The sequence below is a fragment of the Oncorhynchus gorbuscha genome, linkage group LG06, assembly GCF_021184085.1.
Source record: "Oncorhynchus gorbuscha isolate QuinsamMale2020 ecotype Even-year linkage group LG06, OgorEven_v1.0, whole genome shotgun sequence".
Classification (NCBI taxonomy): domain Eukaryota; kingdom Metazoa; phylum Chordata; class Actinopteri; order Salmoniformes; family Salmonidae; genus Oncorhynchus; species Oncorhynchus gorbuscha.
This window is the reverse complement of record NC_060178.1, coordinates 21,624,983-21,648,065: the sequence shown is the minus strand read 5'-3', so window position 1 is coordinate 21,648,065 and position 23,083 is coordinate 21,624,983. Positions and strand designations below refer to the sequence as shown.

At 43.8% G+C, this 23,083-nt stretch overlaps 1 protein-coding gene across 2 annotated transcripts; it reads right to left on the bottom strand.

Annotated features, from left to right (window-relative positions):
- Positions 1 to 1,135: 1,135 nt before the first annotated feature.
- On the bottom strand, positions 1,136 to 21,277 carry LOC124037681 (SH2 domain-containing adapter protein F-like). 2 transcript variants are annotated; one of them, XM_046352635.1, is made up of 7 exons: positions 21,012 to 21,277; positions 19,774 to 20,155; positions 17,986 to 18,136; positions 15,524 to 15,748; positions 7,862 to 8,033; positions 4,322 to 4,441; positions 1,136 to 2,122 (listed from the first exon to the last, which is right to left on the bottom strand). In XM_046352635.1, exons 2-7 carry the CDS (start codon positions 20,107 to 20,109, stop codon positions 1,936 to 1,938), a joined length of 1,191 nt encoding a protein of 396 aa, XP_046208591.1. In that variant the 5' UTR covers positions 20,110 to 20,155; positions 21,012 to 21,277; the 3' UTR covers positions 1,136 to 1,935. The 2 variants fall into 2 exon arrangements, with proteins under 2 accessions (XP_046208591.1, XP_046208592.1); XM_046352636.1 differs by lacking the exon at positions 1,136 to 2,122 and adding an exon at positions 2,132 to 4,127.
- Positions 21,278 to 23,083: the final 1,806 nt, after the last annotated feature.

Here is a 23,083-nt window from a genome sequence, read left to right as displayed (position 1 = left end):
ACTTTCATTCATAGGCTAGGTTGTAGCAAACTCATGATGGGAATAGGGACATTTTGAGTATCACGTAGTAGCCTAAACCTATCGCTTTTACATTGAACTGGGTGAATGGAATATGATTGATAGTCATCCAATATGCTGTAATAGAAATAAGGCCATGCTCATGAAAAAAAAAATCCTTCCTAATCTAACACTAGAACCACCATTGGCCAACAGCCACTGACGTTTGATTATGTCCTGCTCCTTCCCTGACTTCCTAAATGTTTGTATTTTACACGCTCATTTGTCCGAATTTTGACATTAAACAGAACAGTCTGCCTCTAGACCCTCACTACAGTCTGCCTCTAGCACAGACCCTCACTACAGACCCTGGTTCGATTCCAGGCTGTATCACAACCGGCCGTGATTCGGGAGTCCCATAGTGTTGTGCAGTTGGCCCAGCGTCGTCCGGGTTCGGGTTTGGCCGGGTTAGGCCATCATTGTAAATAAGAATTTGTTCTTAACTGACTTGCCTAGTTAAATAAAGGTTCAATAAAATTATAATTTCCCTGCCTGGGCCGATGAGACAATGGAATGCGCAGTCAGAAGGAACAGAGTAAATAGGCATTTTAATGTCTTAGATTTAGCTGGTGGTAACATGTTGAATAGACACCGTCTGGAATGCGTTTTTAACCAATCAGTATTCAGGATTAGACCCACCCGTTGTACAAATGGAGTTAGACCAATGCAGTTGAACGTTCCGGAGCGCGCCACTTTCTTCTCCATAGCCGTTGATAATTAATGCTTCCGAGTTGCACTGTTTATTTCCAATATTTTTCAAAACCTATGAAGATGTTCAGTGAAAGTATATTAAGAAATGTGTTGACACTACAACACAGTAAAGACTGGGATAAACATTATGCCGAATGCTAATCAATAAAAACGTCTTCATTTTGCCGGGCATTTCATATAGAAATTGTCAGAGGTGCTCTCGAAATGTCAACAACATTTCAAGAATAAAGTTCTGTATGGGGCATTAACACAGCGGCTGGCTTAACTCTCTATATGGCTTTGGTTAAAACCAAAGGACAAATCTACAGAATCAGAAACTGTGATACTCATCTTTCCACATGATACACAAAGCAGACACTGCTCTTTCAGAAACCATTTATTGTTTTTAACCACAGGTGAAACGTTTGAACACAGCAGGTAAATGAGAAAACATGTCCTATCCATAATGATATATCAGAGAAATCATACCAATTACAGTATGAATATCCAGGTAATAAGAATGATCATTAAAACATAACAACCGTTATCATTGTGATTTGGCCATTTATATGGCCATATAAACCTTTGTCTCTCTACTGAAAATGGTGCTGGTCAACTACAGAGCACTGCAACCAGGCAGTAAAGGTGTCCAGACACACAGATCATTATGACAAACGCATGGAAACAGTAGTACAATTAGACACAGCTCTACAGCTGCTGCTACAACAGCCATACAGTGATGCGGGTTTGACTTCCAATTTGTCAACATGATAGGATTTACTCAACAGTACAGAAAGTAACAAATCAACAGAGATGTGTTTGTGTGAGTACAACCAAGTTTTCCTTGAGACTGTCAACCAGTGGAGCAATATGAGCTCAGTGAGAAGCTCATTCTGCAACAGGTACTCCAGATAGCATCCCAGGTACCGAAGGCGCCGGTATAGTCCAGGTATTGCATTTTACGTGAATATGTTCCCAAATCAGAGAGAGTTGGCATCATAGAAACAAGAAGGTCCGTGAAGGTACTGTACTGACAAGCCAGCAGATGCTGAATCCTCAACAAAATAGTCCAGTCCAACTAGAGCACTGGTGGCCTGATTGACTTGAATAACGAAGGGATTTACCCAATCTAAAGTCAGTATCCAATCACAATGTGACCCAGGATACCAGGAACAGAGTCCCTGCCAATCAGAGGGTCTGTACGAGCACAGGGAAGAGCAGAGACAAGTGTTCAGCTCCTCTGATTGGTAGCTTGTGTGCGGTGTAGAAGTGGATGACCTCTGGGATGGTGTCGAATGGCAGGCTGTTCTGCCCAAGGACGTACTTCCCATCCTTACACTGGCTGAACTTCATGTGCATGAAGCCTTGGCAGCTCCTGAGAGAGAAGACAGCGTAGGCAGAGCACGGAAGAGTCATGGACCACATCACATCACATAATGACACAGTGGAAGGGACAGGGCTGAAATACAGCCTACATATTTCTGGCATTTTACGAGGTATTTCTCACCAAGATTTAACACCATATCATAATGTATGACTAGAAAGCAGAGAGGGACTGGGGGAGTGATACAGTATAAATGAGTGATCTAATGGCATGTGAGAGAAAAGACAAAAAAGAAAGACAAAGAAATGAAGGGATGAGGGAGGGGGTGGGGGGCGATACAGTACTAGCGGTAGAGCAGAGCTGCACCTCCCCTTTAAGAGCAACCAGCCCATCGTGATGGATGTCTAATTACAGAAGCAGAGGGAAAGACAAGGGCTCTAATTGGGGAGCTACATTTAGTCATTATTACAGTTAGCAAAATCAACATTAAAGACCAGGGAAGTCTGTTGTTCTTCACAACAACAACAACAAACAAACAGAACCAGCATCGCTAAACTGCTAGCACTATTTTGTGTGTGTACTTTAGTGTAACTATCAAAATAAAGAAAATTGCACACTCCAGCAATTTAATGGGTATTTACCAACGTTTCGGCATCAATGTGCCGCCCTCAGGGTAATGTCATGAATAATTGAACCAGGTTATGTAGACAAATAGTGCAATTAGTGCAACCAATGACAATAGTGAGGGGTGTGTCAATGATTCAGTTCATTTGAATTAATTAGTGAAACTTAAAAAATAGTATATGGCATATTAAATATATTACGCTATTGTTATCATATAGAAACATAATGGAATATTGTACATCATATTAGCATCAGCAAACATTGTTTCATTCAATTTCACATAATGATTTCTTTTTTCATTTCATAATTCATTTCAATCTTTTGGTTCAACCTTAATGTACTTTAGTGCACATCAAGGAATGAAAGGTATGTTTTTTTATTAAATAGCCACAGGTCACTGAGTAAAATCTCTCGAAGAGACATTGTTTGTCTGATCTACATTCATATTGGTGTGACGCTGGGCTGTCTGTCAGTCTGTTTCCAAGCCGAATTACTCTCTGCACCAGGTATCATCAACTAGATTCAACAGTGGGCCAATTCTTGGAGCGAATGGTCGGGTGGCTGGAACATAATTACAAATCATTTGTAGACTGTTTCTTGTGGTCAATTTGCACAAACATATTTATTTGACTAAAACACAATTTCAAACTTTGCTTAGGTTTGTATACAATCACGTGTCTCTCTATTACGTGTGCAAATACTAGGGAACAGATTCCAAAAATTGCGGGAGTGGGGGCACCAGTTGAGGAACCCTGCTCTACTGGTTATCTCCCTTTTACTACCTCTGTCTCCCTCACAACGATTCAGAGAAAAGATCAAACCGCTTCTTCTCATAGACCCCTGGTACCTCCTATTGTGAGACCACATACTGTCGCTTTGTCTCTTCACACAATGCCATCCTGTGCGTTTCCACTGTTAACATCTGTGTGTGAGAGAGTGTGAGTGTACGTGTCCACTCACTCACGTGCACCTGTGTGTGGCCCACCGAAGGTGATTCATATTCATTACTGAAGTGAGAACGGCTGATGTGAGAGTGGCTGATGTGAGAGTGGCTGATGTGAGAGCTGGAGTGTGCTCTCCCTGCCTGATTACCTCTCAGAGAGAGAGAGAGAGAGAGAGAGAGAGAGAGAGAGAGAGAGAGAGAGAGAGAGAGAGAAGGACCGTGGGGAGGGACAGAGGAAGGGAGGGAGGACAGGGGGACAGCGATAGAAAAAAGGTTATAGATCAAGCTAGTAATTAGAGAGAAGAGATTTGTCCAGATATGCAGTATGCAGCTTGAAAAAGTATTGAAAGGAAAATCAGTGTGTCAATGATCTTCGGTGGATGTGAGGGAGAAGAAGAGAGAGGAGTAGGGGAAGGAGGAGAGGAAGAGAGACAGATTGAGGCCTACATATAGTGAGATAAAAGATCAGTGGAGATGGCAGCAAGTATCCTGAACACACAGCAGAAAAACATTCAACAGATTACTACAGTAGTCCATCTGAGGATGATTCAATAAATAGTCTAACCTACTGTACTTGTTGCACCATGTGACTCATATCAATCTGTATTTAAGTGCATTAGCAGTGATTTGATGTTGCCGTTGAAATGTAAACATCAATGGTGTGATTATGTTGAGTGTCATACCGTAGTGAGAGGGAGTAGTCGTTGCGGCTGGTCTGGCTGTTCCTCACCAGGTAGCTACACTCCTTACACAGGGTCAGAAGAGACTCCGCCTCTGAACGTGATAGGGCCCCGTGGTACCACCTGACAAACATACCACAGGGACATTCGTTTTTTTCAATTGCTAACATGCATTGGTCAAAACTGAAGTCACATTGTCAAAACTCTTCCCACAGTCAGCGAAACAGAAGTGTATGTGGACCAAACTGTGAATCATTTTTCATTGCTTTCACACAAAATGCATTCAAAGACCACATTCTCCAAAATCCATAAACTCTTTTCTCATTCATACTCCACCACCTGCAAAACTATATATTTGCAGCACATGTTTTCAAATGCTAACACACAGTTTCCAAAACTGTTATATACCCATTCAAAACAGAATGATGGCAAATGTAGTGCATTTCTGCAGTAACCAGATTGAAACATAGGAAATCTCAGCAGAATATTTTATAATTCCAAACACAGCTGAAAGCCTACCCATGTGTCCTGTCTTTAGTCTCATTACCTAACAGACAAAAGAGGATGGCTTTGGAATGATTTAGTTTAGAAACATGCATCAAGGAAGACAGGTTGTTGGGGAAATAAGAGTGGCAGGGAGAATGCATGCAGGACAAAGGAGAGGAAGACCAATAGCGGTGGTCTCTGATGAGATAAGGGCCACAGTTATTGACCATGTTGTAAACCACGGTATCTCTTTGCGAGAGGCCAGTTTATGGCTGCAACCAAATCTGCAGCATTCAACAGTTGCATCACTAGTACACATTTTCCGGCAAAACGACAGGTGAGATGTGCATCCTTCAATGATAATTGAACTACATATTACAGTACAATACGTTCACATTTTGTACTGACATTTTGAAATATATTGATTGTTTTGTGTTTATCAGTAGGATCCAAAAGGTTGCCTCCCACAGGAGGGAGAAGCAGAATATTATCAGATGCACAGGAAATTGCCATTTTTGACATGGTAATGGGCAACAATGCAATGAAACTGTGGGAAATTCGGGACAGAGTGCTGGCAGACAATATCACTTCTGGGAATGTGAATACGGTCAGCACAATGACAGTTGCCAGAGTCCCAGAGAATTTTAATTTTAATTTGACCTTTATTTTACTAGGCAAGTCAGTTAAGAAAAATCTTATTTTCAATGACGGCCTAGGAACAGTGGGTTAACTGCCTGTTCAAGGGCAGAACGACAGATTTTGTACCTTGTCAGCTCGGGGATTTGAACTTGCAACCTTTCGGTTACTAGTCCAATGCTCTAAGCACGAGGCTACCCTGCCGCCCCAGAAACATAAGATAAGGATGAAGCCGTTGTACACTGTACCCTTTGAGAGAAACGGTGAACGTGTGAAAGAACTCTGGTATCAATATGTCCAGGTAAGACGTCTGTTCAATAACCAAACAGGGTACATTCACAGCTATGCATTATGTAAAGTACTGTAAAACGGTGGATTTACTGTGTTTTAGAGAGTAATGGAGATGGAAGCCAGGCAAACTGCACACACATTCATCTTCGTGGATGAAGCTGGACTCAACCTGGCAAAAACACACCGCAGGGGAAGAAATGTGACTGGACAGAGAGCAACCGTGGATATCCCAGGCCAGAGAGGAGCTAACATCACAATGTGTGCAGCACTGTCCAATGATGGTTTTCTGTTACACAAACCACTCATTGGCCCCTACAATACAGAGAGGCTCATTTATTTTCTTGATGACCTGTATAGTCGACTTGTGCCAGCGGAGGAGAGAGGGGCAAGAAACTCCCCTACCTTCGTTGTTGCGTGGGATAATGTGGCATTCCACCACTCTGCTGCAGTCACCGACTGGTTTGCTGCACATCCCAGGATGTCAGTACTATTCCTGCCTCCATACTCCCCCTTCCTACACCCCATAGAAGAGTTCTTTGCGTGGAGGTGGAAGGTTTATGACCAACATCCACATGACCAGATGTCCTTACTGGATGCCATGAATGCAGGGTGTGGAGACACTTCTACAGAAGACTGACAGGGTGTGGAGACACTTCTCCTGAAGACTGCCAGGGTTGGATTAGACATTCCAGAAGATACTTTCCAAGATGCATCACCAGAGAAGACATAAGATGTGATGTTGATGAGAACTTGTGGCCAAATGCAGGAGAGAGAGAGAGAACTAGACCCCTCACAGTACTGTACAGTATGAGTGATTATACTATACATGTTGATGAGAACTAGACCCCTCACAGTAATCTACAGTATGAGTGATTATACTATACATGTTGATGAGAACTAGACCCCTCACAGTACTGTACAGTATGAGTGATTATACTATACATGTTGATGAGAACTAGACCCCTCACACTAATGTACAGTATGAGTGATTATACTTGTTTTTTTGTTTATAATTATTATTGCAGCCCTGGAACTTGTTTTTTTGTTTCAACTTTTTATTTTTCACAAGTAAACTAGTATATGCAAAGATATAGAAAAAAAAGTCTATTGAAGCAAACTGCTGCATTTCTGATTCATTCCTGTTACATAAACTGTAGTACAGTGAATAAAGTGAAAAGGTGTCACTCTTATTCTATAATGAAATACTGATTTATGTGAAAGATCATTCAAACTTCAAAGAGAAAAGTTAATCATTTATGTAAGGCTCCCTGTTGTTAGTGTTTTTTAGGTCAGTGTGTTATGAGTGACAATGTATGCTTTCTGAGTGAGAACTGTTGCCAGTGTTATGGTCCAACAAGCTTATTTTGAGACATGTATGAAGTGTTTCGGTGGTTTGAGTGAGTTTTGGAGGTGAGATGAACTGTTTGGCCAAGATGCATGTTGGTAATGCAGACTGTGTGAAGAGTTTTGAAAGAGTTTCTTCAGTATTGACCGTTAGCAATTGAAAAAAAAACTGTAATGGAAAGGATGGAAGGAGATCAGCAGCTCAGTGCATTGTGAAATACTAATGGAAGTGAAGGGCAAATTACAGGATATTATTCATGATGCAGGCTACACAGATGTGTTAATAAAGTGATGTGCAAATATTTTATTGTCACCATTGCTGGAATGCGTTTGCTCTGTCATCAAATGTGTTTTAACAATCTGTTCCTTCTCACTTTAAACAAACATTATCTCCATTCGTCACGGTTTACTAACTAAGGGCAGATGGCGCAGGGGGTCACACTGAGACCAGACCATGCTCACTCAAACCCAGAGATGAGTGGGGCTCTCTAGTGGATCCTGTAACAACCCTTAAGAGACCACCAGGAAGAGTAATGGACTACCCACTCACACTGTGCTCACTTTATGCCTACGGCATTGTGTACACGTGATTGATTAGTAGACCTGTTCATTCATATATGGAGAAACACACTTTATTCTAATGATGTGTATAAAACAAAACAACCATATTTTACATTCTACTGTCATGCATTCAGTTTTACTGTATAGACAGAGAAATAAAACCCAAACCAGAGAAAGCAAAGTACACAACAAATTGTCATTACAAAAGAAGAGTACAGTACGTACACTTGTTTCTCCAGGGGCAGGGTGGGGTCTACTCTCTCCCCCATCATGTTGTGGGGGTCAGAGCAGGGCATCCGGAACTTCATACCCCCTCCTGCCAGGGGACTGGACCTGGGAGGACGCAGGCGCTCCGTGGGGGACGAGGACCGGTCCCACTCGGCACCATCAAACTGTACTGTACAGAGACAGAGGGGGAGGATAAATATTAAAAGAGAGGGGGAGGAGCAAGAAAGAATGAGAGTGAGTCAGGCCTGGTAAAAATAGAGATACGCTTGTTGGTGTAGAGGGAAAAGGGTTCGGCATGCCATAGGATAGAGGACAGACAGTGTTTCTACTGAAGGGGTCCACAAAGGAGAAGAGAGCTGGTAGTACAGATCTGACTGGGTGCAACTTTATCATCATCCAGTGGCTGGCTGGGACTGGGAGATGCTCCAGGGTGACCTAATGTGACAAGGCATGAGAGGGCCATATAGCACAGGGAGCTTATGGGTAGTGGTGGGGAGCGAGCCCCGAGGGGCTGCGGTGCTGTGTAGAGGGAGAGAGAGCGCAATGTGTGGCAACTGGCAAAAGCTCATCATGACCCAAATGCTTTATGAGACCAATCGCCGTGTGTTACCACCAGCATCTACATTAGCCTACATGTTGCCAAACCTAGTGGTGGGTTGTTAGGTCACTTGACCCAGTGATGTGTGTTAACATCATACAGAAAGCAGGCAGGGCAGATGCAGGACACTGGGGGTTCAGGCTGGGGGGGGTCATAGGGGGTCAGAGAGGGGGTTGGGGGAGGTCTTGTTTTCCTGGATGAGAGGTTGAGAGGTCACCTTGCTCTCTGAGGGGGGGTTGGGAGCTCCTCCTCCAGCTGCTGCCCCACTGGAGGGGGCCAGGGAAGCTCAGCCAGTTCTGACATCTCTACAGGCAGCCAGGTAGAGAGGAAGAGAAAATATATATGGAGAAGGGTGTGAAAGAACAATAATATAGAGAATGTGAAGGTCTTGGTGAAAATAAGTATTTAAAAAATATTTTTAAAAGGAGTGAAGAGAACGGAAGGGAGCGTAGTAGATGTGGCATGTCCGCTTGACAATGAGGTGGACTGTGTGTCAGGGACAGGGCGCACAGTGAGGCAGGGGCTGACCAAATTAGCCCAATTACAAACCGTGGCAAGTAACCACGCAACACATTAGTGCAGCCTCAATGGCAGAAACACACACACAAGCTCACCCAGAATCCTCCATGCCTGTGTTACACACCACACACACACAGTGAAACAGGATTACAAAACAAATGAAGGGGAAAGGGGGCTGACATCTTAATGATCTGACAAAACCAAAGACCCCCTGGGTGTGTGACATCAAAGGGCAGCTGAACGGGACATTAGGAGAGAGACCCCAGTGCTGCTGTACATACATCCCACTCTCCCTCATCCCTCCCTCCCTCTGCTTAATTATTGAGCAGGCAGACACACTCCGCCACTTTCTCTGGCTCTCTGAATTATTGATGCATGGTGCAGTACAATGGCCCCATCTGGAGAGCCCCCCCCCCCCCCCCCCAGCCCTGCAGAAGCCATGATTAAAGTGTGACCTCCACCCACTGCCCCCCCCAACCACACTTCCTCTCCTGGCTGCCTCCCATCCCCACCTCTCTCTCGCTCAAAACAGAGAAAAAAGGACTAAGGGGAGAGTGTGGGGTAAAGAGTCACAGGCTCAGAGCAAACAAAAATGTGGGAGGGTTTGAATTTAAGGATGAGGGGAGTGAACTCGGTGAAGAAAATCGCACTTCAGAGTGTGTGGACATTTTTTTAATTATATTTTTTTAAGAGGACAGAGTGTGTCATGGTTAATGGGACAATTCCAACAGAATTGCTGCCCTGTTTGGGGGGAGTACCAGACAGCATTCAACACAAAGGACATTCAGTGTCGTATAATACCACCACGTGCTTATGAACCAGTTGCACTAGTATGAGAGCATGTGTGCATTCTGTTCATAAGTTGTGATTCCAAAGTTGCTGCGATATGTAGCACACAAGTGCCAAGTATAAATGTTTGAATTTCTGGGGAAGCTGTTTGGTCCATCTGTGTTTCAGTGTGACCTGTCTGCAGTGTAACATCAAACCTGAATTAACCATTTGTAACGCCCTCATGACATGACTTTTACCTCCTCCTGACGATGTCAGCACTCATCAACGTGACAAAGGGCAGGACGTGACCCTCTGCTGGCCTGGTGCATGCGCACACACACAGAGAGAAGTCACTCAAACAGAAGGCACATCTGGACACCATTTACTACTAATGGGAACTGGTGGCTCTGTCACACAGGCTGGGGAGCCCATTTGCTCAAAGGTCTTCCTTGTGATAGAAGATATTGTAACAAGATAATGTTCTGAGCGAGGACTTGCAGGCAGATTGAGATTTCACGACAATAGAATATTCAGGATTATAGTACAAAAACCTGAACAGGCCACTAAGCATACACAAAAGCGGCTGAATTTAGACACACTAATTAGTCTTTTGACCAATCAGATCGTCTCAGGAAAAGATCTGATGTGATTGGTCAAAAAGTATCAGAATTGGGCTGCCTGCGTGCAGCCAGAAAACCTCACACTGAAGTGGGTCCATTGGTGTGGTTGGCAACAGGTGAAAGCAACTCACTAATTAATGGCTTGGCTGAATCACAATCATAGTAATCATTCCACATGCAAACAATTTGAGTGGATTGAACCATGAAAAAGGCATTTTAGTATCTTAACAAAACACATTTTCAATCCATTTTACTCTTTCAGTCTGGAAGAAAATGCCACAACAAGCTAAAAAGCTGAGTAAATATAAAAAGCCTTTTTTATTTAGCATAATCATAAATAAATATCCTGGAATCAAGCGACATGAGCATTGGATAAATCCTGCCGTATCTCTTCATTAAACACAATTATGAAGACATCAGCTTTGTAACATGCCCAGCTCCCCATGTTCTCTGTGCCAACAAAGGCCTTCTGCTGGGCACAACTGCTCTCTACTAATGACAGCCAATTAACACCCTACATGAGTGTGAAACATGCATGGGTTCACAAGCCATGAATTCACACTGAGGCACATACAAGATGAATATGCATGGCATTTGGAATTCATGGACAGAACTGCAGAAATAGGTGCTGCTTTGTGTGTTATGTTGTAATTCAAGACTTTCTATTCCTCCTTTTCCTCTTTCTCCGCTCTCTCCATTTTTCTAGGGATTGTATATTCTGGTGCCTTCCCGCACCCCACTCTCTCCACCTCCCTGTCTCCCCCACTCATTCTCCCCTCTAAGTGGGACATTATCTCTCCATTCACTGATTCTCTACTCCCCTCCTCCCCTCTCGCTCTGCCTCCCATCCAGCTCACAAGGGAGCGAGCCGGGATCACGGAGGACATGTCTTTTCATTAACGTCAGTAACACTTCACATCGAGCGAGGGAGTGAAGGAGGGAGAGAGAGCAGGGATGGATGGGAGAGCATCTTCACGACACATCCTGTAAATTGAAGGAGAAGCCAGTCGGGACCCCCAGGGCCTGCTTAGAGTGAGCTAACAGACCAGGGACACACTGGCCACAGTGATGGAAATCTCATTCTTGCAGCTTCACACAGTCAAGGAAACACACACGTGTCTTTGTAGACTTTCCAGTATAAACCGATCTAATATTCCATATCTGCAAAAGATGGTGTGAAGATGATGCAGAGGTATTCTCGGCAATATGATGCAGAGGTATTCTCGGCGATATGATGTAGATGCAGAGGTATTCTTGGCGATATGATGTAGATGCAGAGGTATTCTCGGCGATATGATGCAGAGGTATTCTCAGCGATATGATGTAGATGCAGAGGTATTCTCGGCGATATGATGTAGATGCAGAGGTATTCTCGGCGATATGATGTAGATGCAGAGGTATTCTCGGCGATATGATGTAGATGCAGAGGTATTCTCGGCGATATGATGTAGATGCAGAGGTATTCTCGGCGATATGATGTAGATGCAGAAAGTAAACAACATAGCGACAAGGTATCAAACAGGCAGTTTCCCAGGCCGCCATTGAAAATAAGAATATGTTCTTAACTGACTTGCCTGGTTAAATAAAGGTAAAATAAAAATAAAAATAAAACATTTAAAATTCTCGCGTGATGGATGCAGAAAGTCAACTTAGCTCTGCTGTTTTGGGCTAACCTTGTTTTGCTACTACGCACTAACAACGTGAAGCGAACCCGTGCACATGTGCAGATACTGTGTGTGACTGTGAGAGAGTGAAGTCTTGCATCTCACTCATCTCAATATCTCCGGTGCTGCTCATGGAAACATCATTTCGCTGAGTCTAGCTTTAAGGCCTTACTTGTGGAGGGAGACCAGGTAGAGATCAAATACGAACAGCACATAAATCAAAGACACCGTGAACCGAACACCACTCATTTACTCATTTGACAGGGCATTTTGTGTGGAGTAATGAGTCTGTCCATTTCATTAGCTCACTAATTGGTGTTGCATGGCTGCAGGGCTATTTATCCCTCCCTCACTGTTGAATGTTCGATGACTCCCATAAATTAATGGTGGCTGGATGAGGGGGTAGCTAGGTGCTTGTGACAGCTTTGCGGTATACTAATTAAAACTTACTGGACTGTCAGCCGCAGGCTCTCACTACTGGTGTAACGCAATTGACTACCAACTCACACTAATCTCAACCGCCTGAGCTGGACTCCACAGTAAATACTGTAAGTCCCACTGGCAAGAGGATATGCACAATTATGATAATCAGGAAGTTAAATGTTGTGCAACTATGCAAAAAGCCCTCTAAATATATATTTAATTAGGAGCATCCTGTTCTCACCCGACTGAGGTGACTGGTGATAATCAGGCCTACTGACAGTAGTGTGTGTGATTTGTATGTGTGTGTGTGTGTGTGGGGGGGGTGAGTGCTGAGGCACTGTTGGCAGATCGTGATGCCCACCCATCCCCCTACATTATCAGGCTGCCTGTGTGTGTCACCTCAGTAGGGAGAGAGGACAGCAGGGACAGCCCTGTAAATGAGAGGTTGTCAGCAGGTGACTGATTGCACCCTGTCACAATGCTCCCCCCTTGCAAGGGTTCCACAAACATCCACTGAGCTCACATCAAATCTGCCATAACCACCTTGGTACCCCCCCCGCCTGTATTGCTGCCATACCAACCTGACCTAGCAAAGCCTGCGATCTGACTGGGAATATGGATTAAATGTAAGAATGAAAATACATTAGTGTTTCTGTTTTTCACCCCAATCTGTTCACACAGGCCGGGCGACACGTAGCTGACTGACTGTAGGTAGAAAAACAGGAGCGGAGGTTTTTACCCACATCTGCTACCTTTTTCTAATTGGTGTTGTAATAGATCCTGTCCAAGAGTGCACATTTGGCAGACAGTTCTGGGTTCTAAACCCTTAAAATCTTCTGAGAGGGTCACTCACCCGACCAACATAATCCTCTCTGTCAACGCTAGAATTACAGTGTTTCTTTGCCTGGGAGCTATGTGTGTGTGTGTGTGTGTGTGTATGTGTGGTGGGCTGCTGTAGCAGTTCTGCTGACCACCGGCTTATTAGCACTGGATCAGTCATGCAAACGTGAGCATGTAATTAACTGAGCAGAGAGGAGGAGGAGAAGGAGAGCATGAAATAAAGGGGAGTGAAAGCGAGCGTGTTGATTTAGTCTCCTGCCACCTTGACCTCCGGACTCTGAGACGCAGCTCATTTAAGTAGGCTCTGCCGTATCGTACACTGATCTACTGCCCACCGCCATCTGTCACTCTCACACACACCAGACAGAGACAGGGCTTCACAACATAAAAACACCTTGTATTGTTAAGATGTAGGTCTCTCTGACACAGACAACTCATTGTGTGCCGAGGGTAGTATAGTGGTAGTAGGAAAGGGGGATACCTAGTCAGTTGTACAACTGAATGCATTCAACTGAAATGTGTCTTCTGCATTTAACCCAAACCCTCTGAATCAGTGTGGTGCAGGGGAGGCTGCCATAATCGACATCCACGTCTTTGGCGCCCGTGGAACAGTGCCTTGCTCAGAACGACAGATTTTTACCTTTCGGTTACTGGCCCAACGCTCTAACCACTAGGCTACCTGCTGCACCATTGGAGGACAGCAGTTTGATCCCCCGTTCCGCCACTCACTTTCTTAGCTTTATCCCTCTCATCAGTCTCCCCCTCTACGTGTCTAACCTGTATCTGTATCTGGCAATAAAACATGAAAATACCCCAAAATATATTTTCTAAAATAACATTTAAAAAAGCCTCGTCTTCAATAGGCAAGTAGTCATGAGTGGGGTCATTCAACATGTGTGTGCAATGGAGTGAGAGTGGTCATTCATTCAAGAGAGGCCATTGTGGCTGGAGTGAGAGTGGTCATTCATTCAAGAGAGGCCATTGTGGCTGGAGTGAGAGTGGTTATTCATTCAAGAGAGGCCATTGTGGCTGGAGTGAGAGTGGTCATTCATTCAAGAGAGGCCATTGTGACTGGAGTGAGAGTGGTCATTCATTCAAGGGAGGCCATTGTGACTGGAGTGAGAGTGGTCATTCATTCAAGGGAGGCCATTGTGGCTGGAGTGAGAGTGGTCATTCATTCAAGGGAGGCCATTGTGGCTGGAGTGAGAGTGGTCATTCATTCAAGAGAGGCCATTGTGGCTGGAGTGAGAGTGGTCATTCATTCAAGAGAGGCCATTGTGGCTGGAGTGAGAGTGGTTATTCATTCAAGAGTTGGTCATTCATTCAAGAGAGGCCATTGTGGCTGGAGTGAGAGTGGTCATTCATTCAAGGGAGGCCATTGTGGCTGGAGTGAGAGTGGTCATTCATTCAAGGGAGGCCATTGTGGCTGGAGTGAGAGTGGTCATTCATTCAAGGGAGGCCATTGTGGCTGGAGTGAGAGTGGTCATTCATTCAAGAGAGGCCATTGTGGCTGGAGTGAGAGTGGTCATTCATTCAAGAGAGGCCATTGTGGCTGGAGTGAGAGTGGTCATTCATTCAAGAGAGGCCATTGTGGCTGGAGTGAGAGTGGTCATTCATTCAAGAGTGGCTGGAGTGAGAGTGGTCATTCATTCAAGAGAGGCCATTGTGGCTGGAGTGAGAGTGGTCATTCATTCAAGAGAGGCCATTGTGGCTGGAGTGAGAGTGGTCATTCATTCAAGAGAGGCCATTGTGGCTGGAGTGAGAGTGGTCATTCATTCAAGGGAGGCCATTGTGGCTGGAGTGAGAGTGGTCAAAAGTTGTGGCTGGAGTGAGAGTGGTCATTCATTCAAGAGAGGCCATTGTGACTGGAGTGAGAGTGGTCATTCATTCAAGGGAGGCCATTGTGGCTGGATTGGTCATTCATTCAGAGGGAGGCCATTGTGGCTGGAGTGAGAGTGGTCATTCATTCAAGAGAGGCCATTGTGACTGGAGTGAGAGTGGTCATTCATTCAAGGGAGGCCATTGTGGCTGGAGTGAGAGTGGTCATTCATTCAAGAGAGGCCATTGTGGCTGGAGTGAGAGTGGTCATTCAACGTGTGTAGTATGGTGAGACAAAAAAGTGAAATACTGGTAATTGAGTGTAAAAGTGTGGTTGTGAGTGTAATAGTAAAAGTGTGAGATTGGTGGTCATGTTGCTGAGGAGGAGACTGAAGTTAGTCTGTACCTGCGAAGGCTTTAGAGATGTTGTCTTTCTTCCACTCCCAGGGCTGATCGTATTCATCTGCTGGCCGCTCGTCATCCTGCGGCAGCCGGCTCTCCCTGCCCTCCTCCAGGAGGTCTCCGTACCCCAGCCCCACCCCCAACGGCCGCCCGCGTTCATCCTCATAGGGGGTGTCGTAGAGCTGCACCTCGCCCCGTGCAAGGGCTGCCCCAGGGCCACGCTGCAACTCTGGGAGAGAGAACACAAACATTTGCCTTATTTAAAACAAAAAGAGCATGCAACTATTTGTATTTGTATTATTTTAGTGCAGCCTGCCGGAGGCTTAACGGAGCCCTGGGCTATAGACCCGCAGCTGTGGAGCACAACAAACAGCAGTCCCTTCTCTTCACAGTCACAGCAGCAATCGAGTTACTGCATCTCACAACAACCACTCTCATTAGCATTTTCATCAGATTTCTCAGCGTGTAGCATGTTCTATAAAAATCAACCTTCAGAGAGTTACGTGTGACCTTGAGCTATGTAGTCATAGATTATTGCCATTACAAAACACCTGAAGGCAGACTTCTGAAACAACAGGCGTATCAATGAGCGTCAGCAATCAGTGGCTGTCTCATTGATGTGGGCTGAGAAGCTCAACACTGGCATATCACATATTGGGTGTGAGGAAGGTGGAAGGATCTTTCGTCTCCACCACCAGCCTGGCTATGAAGGTGCGGTTATGTAAGAGGGAAAGAGTGCTGGAGCTAAATGGGAGGGTTGGTTGGTGAAAAACAGAACGGGCTAACTTTAACCTTCAGAGGACACACTGCCATTGGGCGGCCCCTGTTGTCTCCATGGCGACAGAGGAGGCCCTGGGGACAGACCCTGAGGTGGGAGGAGGAGGTGAGGAAAGGAGGGCTGGGTTGGCTTGATGTTAAGTCACTGTGACAGAGGTAGGCTCAGTGTCGTGGCATACTGCTGTACCTGTGTCAGGGCGCTGAGAGGAGATGGAGGAGATTAGGGGAGTGAGATAAAAACAGGCAGGGTTGGAAATGAGAAATGGATGCGAACATGATGGTGGGGGGGTGAGGAATCTATTATGGTGTGCAGATAGACGGCAGACCAGTGGGTGATAGAGAATAGAAACTGAGTTCTACTAAACTTTTAAAAACGTGACAGAACCAGATCAAAGATACATTCGGATGACATCTGCCAATATTTGTATAATTTAACCCTTTACACTCGTGGAAATTAGCCTATATGGATAGGGCTACATTGAAACATTTCTTACAGGAGAAGTATGAAAAGGATATACATGGCCATGGTAGCAACTGTTCACCTGAATCCAAAAATTACAATGTTGATTTTGTGCATTTTACATTTACTGTTCTTTTGCCACATGTGTTTATTACAAAATGTGAAAAAAACTCTGGACACTTAACATTTCCCTCATTCAGACAACAAAAAACATGCAAAATTTCCCAATTAGCATGAGGGATGGGGAAACATCTTGTCGCCTGTGAAGCGATGTGAAGTGCTGAGCTCTGAATTCATGTTACTATACAGCCACTATGTTCCAATTTAGGCATTCATCAATGTCCAAATCTGCCATTTTCAATCAGTTTAAGGGTACGAGTGCTACGGCTATGGTCAGTAATAATCCGTCTCTGGCATTATAATAGCGATTCTATTTGAGAATCGGAGAGATATTCAGTCTCAGACTCCTGGTTCTCTGTTTTTTAATGAGCGGCCACAGACGAACCACACCGACTCAGTCCTTGGTTGACTGGCTCAGACTCCATTGTGTATCTAACAAACTGAAAGACTAGACGCCCTTTCGTCCTAACCCTGTGACTATGAACTACTTATGACCTGAATGAAGCCAGCAAAGACAACAGTCAAACACACACTCACTAACTCTCAGATGGACTAAAAAGCTACCCAGACTCCCCCGAGGGCAGCAAGGGGAGAAACCACCACTCTGATTGGAGAGACGCTTCACTACACAAGCCTGACAGACAGTGGTCGGGAATAAGAGATGATGCTACAGAAAAGCAGAATGAGAAACGATAGATCTGAAGGATGGAAGAATAGCGAGAGGGAAAGGGCGCAGTTGGATAGAGACATTCGTAAGGGGTGGTGAAAGGCTGTGTGAGAGCTGAGTGAGTCAGACTGAAAGAACTGTCTGAGATGGGGAAACCGTTTCTGCTGGAAGGGGATGTAGCCTAGTCAGCAGATCTGTTTGTACTCTAGGCTCTAGCCAATTGTTCTATCTAAGGCATGACAACCAAAGTCAGAGGAGTTGGCTAAAGCACAAACAGATCTGGCAATGAGCTTGGGATGTACAATAGGAATGTAAATACATAATATATACTTTTTAATTATGTGTGACCTACCTGTTATCAGCCTACCTGTCGTGTGGTCTGTAGTATGTATAACAATGGTCTAAAAAAGGACCTAAATACATCCAAAACCCTGAGACTCACCTGTGATGACACGTTGGGCCTCGTAAGGCTCCATGTAGCCGTTGTTCTCACAGGGAACGTGTCCCAGATCAGGCTCTGGCCAGGGGTTTGGGTGAGCATCAAACGGATCAGAGTAATCTGTGTCCCCTACTGCTGGGGCTGATGGAACTACCTGGGATACAGAGACACACACATAAAGACACAGTGCACTACACCATTCATACACATAGCAGTCTCAACTACAGACCACTGACACCAGAATTCAAAAATATTTTCATTGTCCAAAAATAGACTTCCAAGTTTTTCTACATGTTGCCAATTTTTCTATGAAATTAATTAGTTGACATCTGAAAGCAATGCGGAATGAGTATGTCAGAAACTGATAGAATTGTTATTTGTTATTTTGTGTTACAGAGATAGAGAATACAGAGGGGGTTTATTTGAAGAGAGCATTTGTTCCTCCATAGGACGATTCCATGCCAGGAAAGGCAGAAAATATTTTGGGTATCACCCATTGAAGCTTCTATGTGGAAATTGCCAGACATTGACCCCCTCCCTCCATTTGTTTTGTACACTGCTGCTACTCACTGTTTATTATCTATGCATAGTCAATTCACCCCTACCTACATGTATGACCTCTAACCTGTACCCCCGCACACCGACTCGGTACCAGTACCCCATGTATATAGCCACGTTAATGTTATTGTGTTACTTTGGTTTATTTAGTAAATATTTTCTTAACCCTTCTTGAACTGCACTGTTGGTTAAGGGCTTGTAAGTAAGCATTTCACGGTAAGGTCTACACTTGTCGTATTCGGCACATGTGACAAATAAAGTTTGATTTGATAACAACAAAACAATTCAGGCTGTCCTGGTGTGGAATAGCCCATACATGCTGCACACAGGAAGGAATAGTAGTCAGCTGGCACACTGACAACTACAAAGGCAGCCATATGGTCACACACATCAGACAACCAAGTCAGTCAACAAACCCCTGTTAGACACGCAGACACAAACTAGATACGTTCCCTTGTTGATTCAGTAACAGGTTATCGAACGACCAGGAATGAATCTGAAATGTTAATGAGGGTATAGATGTTCTCACACGCCAGAATTCTACACTGAGACATTAATGAGAGCAGCCAGAGCACGCATACAGAGAGTCTGTATCGACTCTACTTTCCCTCAGACCTTCAATGTACTGTTAGGAGCTGTGCACTTGTGGCTTTTCAAATGATAAATCATTATCTTAGTCATGATGTGTGAGCTGATTTTTAAAACTGAATTCATGTGCATTCACTGCCTTTCTACATAGGCAAACTTTCACTCTCCCTCTCCATCTCTCTATGAAATCCTGAGCATCCCTGACCCTTGCAGCTGTGCCTGTGTGTTCTCCTGCCAACACATACTGTACTCATCCAGGGTGGGACTGTGGGCCTGATGGCAACACAAGTGTGGCAGCATACCGTCCAATAGCCAAGTGCCTGCATGGCTTCCTTCACCATGTGTTCACATGGGGGTCTCTCTCAGCTTGCTAAACCAAACGCCATTTATTATTTATGGCTGGACATAAACTCAGGGGACTGTGACGTCCCACTCAATGAGCCATCCAGCCCATCAATAACACTTCCTTCCATTTGCCATCTAGGCCAGCCATGTTATGGGCCACTTCAAATATGGCGTGATGTATTGAAACATTGCATACTTCTGACTCACATTACCAGTCACTTGCTTATGGGTTTAATCAATAAGCGGAGGGGTCTTTGTAATGGTAATGAATGTTAATGTAGAACAGGAAAAATAACTTACAGGCTCTTGTTCCTCTAAGGAGACAGCACTCAGTAAGATCTTAGTTCGCCCCAGCTCCTGTGAGTCCACCTTGATGAGGCGGTGTTTGGGAGATACAACCTTCATATCCAGGCTGGCGGACTTCAGAGGAGAACCAAAGGCAGCAAGGGAAGTGTCTGATGACCCAGAGTCGTTTCTGTCCCGGTTCTCAGAGTTCTCGTACGGGTCCTCAAAGTCTAGGTTCTTCTGAGCCCGATAGGCTTTCAGAATCTCACTCTCTGTGTAGTCTGGTTTGGGTGGTTGAGGAGGCATCCTCCTGCTCCCAAAACTCAGATAGTCTTTGAGCCACTTTGCCATTTGACCTCTGCTCCCGCAGACACTTGATGGGCTTAAAGACAGGTTGCTGTTGGGGAAAGATATGATGATTCAGGTGAAACTACTTACATGCCCTTGGGTGAACTGATTCTAGACCTCAGACTAAATAGACAACAGACGGTGGATTGGATTGACATTGTCTGCCCTCAAGTTATGTAGAACACTAACATCACATCTTCCATTTATAATGCAGGACTACTAGGATAGCCTTAAATCCTATGACAATCCTATCACTGCACACTTATCCATTGGTCCAGGGGCCACTGTGCAACAGCATAAAAAATAAAGAAAAAAATCAAACCCGATTTCTGACCACAGCTGGACTTTATTTACTATAAAATGTCAGCTCAAAGAAACAATAAAGCTGGACTTTGCCCGAGAAGAGCAATTACATTTAAAGCCCAGGTAAGAAAGTCTGATTTACTTCACTGATACTGTCAGTAATATATCATAAAAATAAAAGTTTCGAAACCTGCTTCAAAACAGCAGGCAATCATCACCAAATGAAATAACTAATGTTACATCACAATTATATTTTACAACAAAAAACGACTGTATTAGCCTACTGCATTACCACTATCATGAAATCAATAATGCAGGTAACGGCTTAACACACATTGAAGGCAATTATACCTAGTCAAAGTTTATTATAGGTTAAAAACATCTAGGTCAAAACCTTCCACTGTAATCATAGTTTCCTTTCGTTCTAGTCATCTGTGATCTATGCATTACTTGACCATCAACAACGATAAAATCGAAACAAACTACAATTTATACACTGCAATCTATCATTTTACTTCCATGTATATTCTGCAGCTTTTAAAAAAAGAGTTTCACAAAATTCCTGCTTTTCTACTGAGAGTGCATTGCGCTGAGACACAAACCTTCGGTCCTTGGCTTCTTCTACCACTCAGTATTCGAGCGCTTTATTCCACGTTTCTTCATTTTGATCGTAATAAAGGCAAACGTGGAAGATCTTCCTATTTTGATAGCTTTTGTCCGTTACTGTAAATAGAGAAAGTAAAACAACTACAGTCAGCTCAGGTGCGAGCTTGGAGAAGCACAGTAGAGTTCCGATAGAAAGAAACGACTGATCGCAAATGTGCAAGTGAGAGCAAAGCCTACGAGAGAAACCACGCGATTAAAGGGGAGGGTGTCAACCCACGAGTCCCTGCGGATTATCCCTTTAAAAATCAGCCGATTTATCATTGAAACATTCAGCACAGACCATTAATCCCATATCGTCTGAGTAATTGCTTAAATAGAAGAAAAAAAGAAACATAAAAAATACACGATTCTATGTAGTAGCCCTACAAATTAAAGGAAGAAAAAAAAATAACTTCAGCATAGCCACGGAAGTAGGGGTGAGCAGCACCCTCTGAAAAATATATATATAAATAATAATAATAACATTAATAATAACATTATTGTTAGAAAAATATATATTTTTCACAAAAGTAGTGTACTGGGCCTTTACTAGTATTATCAGATCGATTATAGACTTCTGTAGCATGTGCAAAAAAAATGTTTCAGTGTCTCTGAGTTGTTGCCCTGTCCCTTTCTCTGAGATTGACATTCTAATGGTTTCAGAAAGAACAAAACCCTGTCCTTAAACTTTTACATCAAAAGGTGCAAGGTTTTGGGTAAAGACACAAAACATCCACATCAAAGGAAATATTTATCTTGAACAAATAACATAGAAAACAGCCACTTTTTGTGCAGTATTAAAAAATCATCCTTACAAACAACTTAATGTAAATGTATTGTACATAGGCTGGTCATTGAGTACATAGAGACATCAAGTGGTTTGTGATGATATGATGTGGCTCAGTTGGTAGTGCATGACACTTGCAATACTAGGGTTGTGGGTTCAATTCCCACAGGGGACCAGTATGAATATGTATTCTTGGCATTAGAGTGTCTACTTTAAAGGAATTAATAGACCACTTCAGTTTTCACATAGAAAAGAAGTATTTCAAGAAACTGGAAAACATATATCAAGCATCTGTTTTTATTTTCCACAATAATTATCAGATTAACTGTTTTGTACAGATAATTATCAGACTCAAGTTACAAATGCTGGTAAAAACTCAAGTACATTTAGTTAACATTTTTCACAAAAGTAGTGCCCTGGGCCTTTACTAGTCCTATATTAGGGACCAGTTATATACCCCAAAACTACTTCCTGCTGCTATGAATTTCAGACACTTGACCAGATTAATGAAATGCTTGTTCTGGTTGAATAACAATTGAAAACTCATCAAAAGAGACTAAAAGCTTTGCATAATTGCAAAGTTTCCTCTTTTTTCCTCTCAGATGTTCCTTGTTCCAACACTCTTTTGCTGATTAGTATGGCTTGATAACAAGTTAGGCTATGCCACTCTAAATTATGTAAATGATTTGGGACAATTTGTAAAAGAGAACGAAGGATTTCCTCTGCACAATAATTAACACCTACACCCACAAACTGTCATCCTCAGCAAAGTCTGACACACACACATTGAGCAAGCAAATGGAAGACATGAGGTGCCTGCCTGCCATACTCTCCAAGAAATGCCCACCAATGCAAAAGCATGGTGATGCAACATCTGCAAAGAAAACCACATAATTGGTCTGCACACTAAGAGAAAACATAATTTATGTTAAAATGGATTGCACATTTGTCATCTAGGCAGAGTGTGCTTCATACTTCCACAAATGTCCATTTATCCTGGGCGCACGGTTGTTAAGGAGCCAATTGGATTTCAGCAATTAGGTGGGTGATCCAGTACTGTCTGGGCCAGTTAAGACACCATTAATGCCTCTTTACGACAGCCATGATCTCACTCCCTCCACGGGAGAAAGAGAGGATGAGGTCATAGCTGAACAGCAGCCCTCACCACCATCGCTACAATTCCCCCTCGCCTCCCCCGCAATACTCCCCAAATGACTTCTTCCAGACTGGTATGCCAGGAAG

Bases quoted from the DNA above. Each gene is read 5' to 3' on its own strand.
- LOC124037681 (XM_046352635.1), bottom strand. From the start codon at position 20,109: ATGGCAAAGTGGCTCAAAGACTATCTGAGTTTTGGGAGCAGGAGGATG. The intron at 18,137-19,773 runs GTAAGTTATTTT...TCTGTATCCCAG, and splicing joins CCTTAGAGGAACAAGAGCCT to GTAGTTCCATCAGCCCCAGC. The intron at 8,034-15,523 runs GTACAGACTAAC...GTCTCTGTACAG, and splicing joins CATCTCTAAAGCCTTCGCAG to TACAGTTTGATGGTGCCGAG.